This window comes from Castanea sativa, chromosome 11 (genome assembly GCF_040712315.1).
Source record: "Castanea sativa cultivar Marrone di Chiusa Pesio chromosome 11, ASM4071231v1".
Lineage (NCBI taxonomy): Eukaryota > Viridiplantae > Streptophyta > Magnoliopsida > Fagales > Fagaceae > Castanea > Castanea sativa.
In genome coordinates, this window is record NC_134023.1 from 953443 (window position 1) to 961917 (window position 8475).

Sequence of the window (8475 nt, forward strand, 5' to 3'; positions counted from 1 at the left end):
TCAAACTTATCACCAGGTGCAAGTTGATATTGATTAGGAACCCATGAAGCCTACTCAATACCGACGGAGACAAAGAGTTACAACCTTCCACTACGTGTCCTTGTAGTATTAACTCATCGACCCTAATCATGTCAACATCGTCCCGTCGTACTTTACGAAGAGAGACCCGTCTCCTAATTTATCCTCTTCAGTTGCCCCCTCACTCCTTGAGTCCGTCGCTATTAACTAGACAAACTCATGGAGTGGCAGTTGTCCCTTTTCATGGCAACCTATTGAGATAGACAGGCTAGGCTTATTTATTACTAGGGACACGCGGCCTCTATTGATTAGTTGTTCACCATAAACGAAGTGTCCCTTTGTATTCTGTGCCATTCACTCTATAAAAGCTTGCCTTCTCTTCCTTCATTCTTACCTTCTTTATAAAAAAAATTTGCAATCAGAGGGCCACCGTCGTTTTCATTGCGAATTTGTACCGCCCTACTAATATATCTGTCATCTCTTATTGCTTGACCTCGATCCGGTATGTATTTTGAACTTTCTTTTGTTTTTTTTTTTTTTGATGCACTTTCTGTAGACCCGTCAGTATTTTAGGTTTTACCGTCATATGTAGGTAATGTCTAGTGCATCGAGTAATCAATCGTTTGTCTGCGACGGGGCGAGCTACGATGAGGGATTCCCGCCAAGTCAAAGAGACCGTGACACTTCAAGTGAAGAAAGGAATCCGTCCGCTACCTCTCATTCCCTAGATGATGAAGGTTTGGAGTCGAACAGTTCAGAGGAGTCTTCAAGCGATGGCTTAGACGGCATCGATCCCCCTGTTCAATCTATGATCGGTCCTGACGGTCTTAGGGAGTTCGTCATGCTTCCCCTATGGACTGTCAATGATTTTAGGTCCACAGTCACAAAATCCCATTTCAAAACAATTAGGGCCAAGTACCAAATTCCTGACAACGTCCGTCTCCGTCTCCGTCTCCCCCACAAATTCGAGAAATGTTACTACAAGGGGGTTGACGGTGTTGGGATCTATGAGCAAGCGCTAAAGGCAGGGCTCAAATTTCCTCTAAGCTCTCTCCACCGTCGACTACTTCAGTACCTTGGTCTATTCGTCACACAAATCTCCCCAAATGCCTGGAGGGTTTTCATAGGCGTGGAGGTCTTGTACGGGGCAATGTCAGACGGTGCATGAAGACTGACGGTGGAAGAATTTTTTCACTGTTACCATCCCATTGAGATCATAAAGTCCAAGGGTATGTATAGTTTTGTGGCTAGGAGCCCGTTGTTGAGGCTCGTCCATGATGCACCCGACTCAAATAGGGACTGGAAGAGTAGGTATTTTTTCATGGAAGGGGACAAGTGGATGTGTCGTCCCGGGGATAACATATATATCCCGTCGACACAACATGGGGCATAATGCCTCTGTTAGGTATGCAATTGCTTTTAGTTCCCGTGTGTTCAAACCCTTTATTTTTAGTAAGTTACTCTAACCGTCTTCTTTTGCAGCTCGAGACCGTCTGCAAGTTACTTTGGAACAGTGGAGCTTCTTAGAGAGGATTTTTAATAAGATGAAGCTCGAAGAGAGGACGTGGGCACAATTAGTCACCCTCGACACACTCCATTGGTATTGTGAAGGCCCCGAACCGTCTTCTACCACCCGTCATTACGATAGTAGAGTTCGCAAACGTAAGCCCGTCATTAAACACCTTTTTTTTTTTTTTTGCTCATTCTTTTTTAATGCTGCACATCCGTCTTTTCTTTACAGAAATAGACGCTGCCAAAAGAAAAGTCTTCATCAAGTAGCAAGCAGCAAGCAGCAAAGAAGAAACAAGAGGTCGGTCAAGAAGCTAAAGGGACGAGTTCATCAGCTCCGTCCAAATGGAAGCAATCGGAGAAGATGGATCGTCAACCAAAGAAGCAGAAGACCACCCCTAAGCCCGTCGTGGCGCTGGAGGCCGAGACCAAGAGAACGGTCACTCCCATGGGGCATGGAAAGGGTAAAGGTTTAATGAAGGGTCCAGCTCCTACTGGTGAGAAAACACTCGTCCTCCTGCGAGAAGATTCTGAATATGCCCTAGAAAAACTCTCGTCTATCATTACCACTGATGATTACGAGGATCTTGGCAACCACGCTACGGAGGCGATAGGAGAGATGGGCCTCTTCACTATTGCTTAGGTATTTTAAACCCGTCCTCAAACTTGAAACCGTCCTTTCTTATCCGTCGTTTACATGATATTTATTTGTACTTTGTTTTCAGGTCATGCTAATGATGAAGGGGTTGATGGGTCGTTGTCTGAATCATGAGACAACTCTGGACCGTCTTAGGAAGAAGAATAAGATGATGAAGGACAAGCTTCATGATCTAAAGACCTGGAAGATCAACATGGAGAGAAAACTCACTTGCTCAGAACAGGTTAGAGGAGAGCTAGAGAAGCAGACGGAGCAGCTGATGCAAATTCTAAAGGATAAAGAAAAGGAGGTGATGGACGCCAGGAATTAGCTTCACGATGCCAAAGAAGAGGCGATCCAGGAGTATCGTGACTTCGACCTTCTTTTGACAAAGCTTGGGAGCTCCTTCGCTGACGAATTCGATGATGCCTTCCATCAGGTCAAGGCCTCATATCCTGATTTGGACGTGTCCCATGTCTCTATAGACGCCCAAGGGCAGACACTTGCTCACTCCGTCCATTCAGAGAGCACAGAAGATGTGTTTGCTGTCACTGCTCCTCTTGTGGACAAAGGCCAGACTCTTGATTAACCAGATGACAACCAGAAACTTGAAAGCACTCCCCCCAAGCATCATCAGTAGTAGCTTCTCTTTTTCTTTTTTTTGTTGAATGTTAAGGACAAAATTTTAACCGTTGTAATTGGTTTTATTGAACCATCACAATTTATGTGTGGACATATCTCTTGTAAAATTTAAATAGCTTATTCGCTTGCTTTTATCCGTCGTGCATTTTTAATTTATTACTCGTACAATAGATAATCTAATCATGTCGTAGGGATCCGTCCACTGTATATTTTATCCTTATTGGATGATCCGTCCACTATGTGGATTACTTGTCATCCTTGTAGGATGATCCGTCCAATATGTGCACTTAACATATTTTTATCTTTTTGGATTATCCGTCCACTATGTGGATTACTTGTCATCCTTGTAGGATGATCCGTCCAATATGTGCACTTAACATATTTTTATCTTTTTGGATTATCCATCCACTATGTGGACAACATATTTCCATCCTTGTTGAATGAACCGTTCGTTGTGGGGACTCAATATGTTTGCATCCTTTTGGATGACCCGTCCACTATGTGGACCATATTTTCATCCTCTTTGGATGATCCATCCACTGTGTGGACATATTTTCATCCTTTTTGATGATCCGTCCATCGGGTGGACTTAACATATTTTCATCCTTTTTGGATGATCTGTCCACTGTGTGGACATATTTTCATCCTTTTTGATGATCCGTCCACTGTGTGGAGTTAACATATGTTCATTCTTTTTGTGTGATCCGTCCACTGTGTGGACTTGGTAGATTCTGAGCAAAACATGCATTTTTGAATAAAAACTCCTCTTATTATAACGGATTGGTAGACTATTGTTCATAGAAAATAATAAAAGAAAAACTTTGTCTTTAGAAAGTAAAAAATCATGACTAAATAAACTGGAAATGAGGAGGTAAATGTTGTTGTTGTCTTTTGCCCATTGTCTACTGGTAGTATTTTTTCAGATGCTCCGTGTTCCATGGATGACTCAGGTTTTTTCTGTCTAGTGTCTCTAAGTAGTACGTTCCCTTCCTATGCCATGAGATAATCATGTATGGTCCTTCCTAGTTAGGACCCAGTTTTCCTTGGAAGACATCCTTTGTTGCACCGAGTACTTTTCTTAGAACTAAATCTCCCACCTGGAAATCCCTGTGTCTAACCTTGGAGTTGTAATGCTTTGCCATTAGGTCTTGGTAACGCACTAATCTCTGTGCAACAGCGGCCCTAACTTTGTCCACGAGGTCGAGCTGTAAACGCAAAGCTTCGTCATTCTTGCTCCTATCGTAGTTCTCCACGCAGTAGCTTGTTAACCCTACCTCTGCCGGTATGAGAGCCTCACTACCATAAGGCAACTGAAATGGTGTTTCCCCTGTCGGTGTTCTCGTCGTTGTCATGTATGCCCATAAAACACTTGGTAATTCGTCCAGCCATATGCCCTTTGCCCCCTTAAGCCGAGTCTTGAGAATTTTAAACAAGGACCGGTTCGTGACTTCAACCTGTCCATTGGCCTGCGGGTGGGCGGGTGATGAGTAGTGATTCTTGATCCCGAGCTGGGAACAAAAGTCTCTGAATACGTCGTTGTCGAATTGCTTCCCGTTGTCCGAAACGAGCACCCTTGGAATTCCATACTTGCAAATAATACTTCTCCATACAAAACTACAGATGTTCTTCTCCGTGATAGTGGCCAGAGCCTCTGCTTCTACCCATTTGGTGACGTAGTCAATGCCAACCACCAAGAACTTCAGCTGCCTCACCGTTGTTAGGAACGGATCCATGATGTCTAACCCCCATTATGCAAACGGCCATGAAGCCGTCATAGGGGTAAGTTCTTCCTTTGGCTGCCTTATGAAATTGCCAAATCGTTGGCACTTGTCGCAAACTCTAACATACGTATGGGCATCCTTCTGCACTGTTAGCCAGTAGTATCCTACTCGGAGTAGCTTGTGCACTAAGGACCTTGATCCAGAATGGTTTCCACAAACTCCTTCATGGATCTCTCCCATTACATAGTCTGCTTCTTTGCGGCCGAGGCATCTTAGATACAGTCAGGAGAATCCTCTTTTGCATAGGACTTCTTTAATCAAAACAAACCAGGCAGTTTTAACCTTCAACTTCCTTACGTCCTCTTTATTGTCGGGTAGCTTGCCTTCCTTGAGATACGCCACTATTGGAGCCATCCAACAATGCTCATTACTTACCTCCTGCATGCTAATGTCATCTAATAATGATGAGAGTTGGACGAAGGACATTACCTGTTTAGGGACGATCATGGGTTCGACCGAAGCTGTCTTTGCAAGTCGGTTGGCCTCTTGATTCTCCTCCATTGGGATTTAAATTATCTTTAATTGAAGGTTATTCGTTTGGCCCTTCACTTCCTCAAGATACCTTTTCATCCTTTCATTCTTGCAGTCGTAACTCCCATTAACCTGATTGGTCACAATTTGAGAATCAGAGTAGACAACCATACTCTTAGCTCCTACCGCTATCGCAAGGTCCAGTCCTCCTATCAAGGCCTCGTATTCCACCTCGTTGTTGGTAGTAGTGAAGTCCAGTCGGATCATGCATTCAATGTTGTCCCCTTACAGGGTGTGGAGTACAACTCCAACACCTCCAGCATGCTTATTGGAAGATCTGTCTGTATAAACTCTCCATATGGGCGTCTCTTCTACCCCCTGATCCCTTACGGTAATGAATTTAGCAACGAAGTCTGCCAATATCTGTCCTTTCACTGCTGCTCGTGGTTGATATCGGATATCAAACTCACTCAGCTCGATTGCCCATAGCGCCATCCATCCAGCAGCTTCGGGACTACTCATTGCTCTCCGTAAGGGTTTATCTGTTAGTACGTTTATGGTATGCGCTTGAAAGTATGGTTTAAGCTTCTGAACCGCAATCACCAAAGCAAACGCGAGTTTTTCCATCTGAGGGTACCTCTCTTCTGCTCCTCTCAATGCCCGGCTTATAGAGTACATGGGATTTTGTACCTTTCCTTCTTCTCTAATGAGAGCTGCACTGACAGCGGCTGAGGAGACGTCAAGATACAAGAAAAATTCTTCCCCCGACATAGATGGGCTAAGCAATGGCAAAGCGGAGAGATACATCGTTAACTCTTTAAATGCCTTTTGGCACTCGTCCGTCCATTCGAATGATTTCTTCAGTGTGCGGAAGAATGGAGGCATTTGTCCGTCGCTCTTGATACAAGCTTGTTCAAGGCTGCTATCTTCCCGGTCAAGCTTTGTACTTCCTTTACCGTCCTTGGAGGGGATAGTCCCATGATCTCCTTTACCTTTTCTGGGTTGACTTCAATGCCCCTCTGTGATACCATAAATCCCAGGAATTTTCCTGCGGTTACTCCGAACGCGCATTTGTTCGGATTTAGCTTCATTTTGTATGATCGAAGAGTATTAAAGGTCTCTTGGAGGTCCCTTAGGTGATCAAACATCCGCACGCTTTTTACCAACATATCATCTACGTAAACCTGCACGTTTCTGCCAAGTTGGTGGGCGAACATCTTGTTCATCAATCTCTGATATGTGGCTCCTGCATTTTTAAGCCCGAAAGGCATTGCCTTGTAGCAAAAAAGCCCCTGACTCGTGACGAACGAGGTTTTCTCTTGATCAGCCTTATCCAATTTGATTTGGTTGTAGCCGGAGAAGGCATCCATGAAGCTCAAAAGTTCATGCCTTGCGGTGGAGTCTACCAAGGTGTCAATACGCGGGAATGGGTAACTATCCTTAGGGCAAGCCCTATTCAGATCTGTGAAGTCAACACACATTCTCCACTTCCCGTTGGCCTTCTTGACCATTACTATATTTTCCAACCAATCAGGGTAGTATACTTCGCGTATGAAGTCTGCTTCTTGTAGCTTCCATACTTCCTCTGCTATGGCTCGGTCTCGTTCGGGGGCGAACACTCATTTCTTCTGTCGGACAGGAGAGAAAGAGGGTGACACGTTCAAACTATGAACTATGACCGTTGGGTCTATCCCCGTCATATCCTTGTGACTTGATTTTCTTTGAGGAATAATGCGAGCGCTTGTCGAACTGTATGGTTGGCCAAGGTGCCGATTCTCATGGTTCGGTCGGGCCTAGAATCGTCCAATTGTACTTCTTCTAATTCTTCCACCGGTTCTGCCATCGTCCTCTGTTCCTTGATGCTCATTGCTTGTAAGTGGTCATCCATTTCCATTATGGCGATGTAACATTCCCGTGCAGTCACCTGATTTCCACGCAACTTTCCAACTCCATGTTCGGTGGGGAATTTGACCATTAGATGATAGGTAGAGGTAACAGCCTTCCATGCGTTGAGAGTTGGCCGTCCTAGGATGGCGTTATAAGCAGAAGAGTAGTCGACCACAAGAAAAGCTACATCCTTGGTTATTTGCTGTGGGTAATCCCCGACCGTCACTAATAACGTGACAACGCCCAAAGGGTACACCCTATTCCCTCCGAAGCCAACAAGGGGTGCATTTGCTAGGACCAGTCGTTCTCTACCAATCCCCATTTGCTAGAACGCGAGGTAGTAGAGGATATCCACTGAGCATCCATTGTCCACCAAAACTCGATGCATGTTGTAGTCCCCTGCCCGTATGCTGATGATGAGCGCATCTTCATGTGGGTGGTGAAGGCGTTGCGCATCTTCTTCTAAAAACCCGATGCTAGGGTTATCTCATTGCGTCACTTTCAATGAGGAACCTGTCGACTGGACGCTTTGAACCATCCGCAAGTATGTCTTTCTAGCCTTTTTGGATGACCCTGCTGAAATAGTGCCCCCTACAATCATCCGTATGTCTCCTACGGGCGGTCTGGGACGTTCATTCTCCCGTCATTGATTTTGTTCCTAGGGTTAATCCGTTCTCTCCTTCCTTACAAATCTCTGCAACCTTCCTTGCCTAATGAGGGCTTCAATTTTCTGTTTTAAGTCATAATAGTACGTTGTATCGTGGCCATGATCGCCGTGAAAACGACAGTATCTGTCTTTTGGCCTTTTGTTCGGATCTCCCTTCAGCTTGCCGAGAAACGTCAGGGTTCCCTCATCTTTGATCTGCATTAACACTTGGTCGATTAGGGCCGTGAGAGGGGTGAAGTTCGTGAATCTTCTAGTGGGTGATTTAGGTCGTCGATCTTCTCGTCGTTCTCCGGTTCTAGCCATCTTTCGTCCCTTATCTGACCGTATATCTTCCTGCCTTTCCCTTTTTCTAGGTTTATCCTCTCGAGCTAGCAAGGCATCCTCTGCGTTCATGTACTTCATTGCCCTGTAAAACACTTTGGACATAGTCTTGGGGTCATTCTTGTACAGAGAAAATAGGAACTTACCCTTTCGCAGCCCGTTTGTGAATGCTGTTACAAGTATCTTGTCATCTGCCTCGTCTATCGAGAGGGCTTACTTGTTAAAGCGGGCTATGTATACTCTTAAAGTCTCGTCTTCTCGTTGCCTAATGTTCATCAGACACGTAGTAGACTTCTTATGCCGGTGACTCCCAATGAAGTGGGATACGAACTGTGCGCCTAATTCCTTAAAAGTGCTGATGGAATTAGGTGTCAGCCTACTGTACCAGTCCCTCTCAAGCCCTTTCAACGTGATGGGAAATGCCCTACACATTATTTCATCCGGTACACCTTGTAGATGCATTAGGGTCTTGAAAGATTCCAAGTGATCCAATAGGTCCTTGGATCCGTCGTAGTTCTCCACCTGAGGCATGCGAAACTTTG

At 45.0% G+C, this 8475-nt stretch overlaps 1 protein-coding gene across 1 annotated transcript; it reads right to left on the reverse strand.

The window, feature by feature from the left end:
- Positions 1-3828: 3828 nt before the first annotated feature.
- LOC142615468 (uncharacterized) lies at positions 3829-4158 on the reverse strand. Its single transcript, XM_075788207.1, has one exon. It carries the CDS (start codon positions 4156-4158, stop codon positions 3829-3831), a length of 330 nt encoding a protein of 109 aa, XP_075644322.1.
- Positions 4159-8475: the final 4317 nt, after the last annotated feature.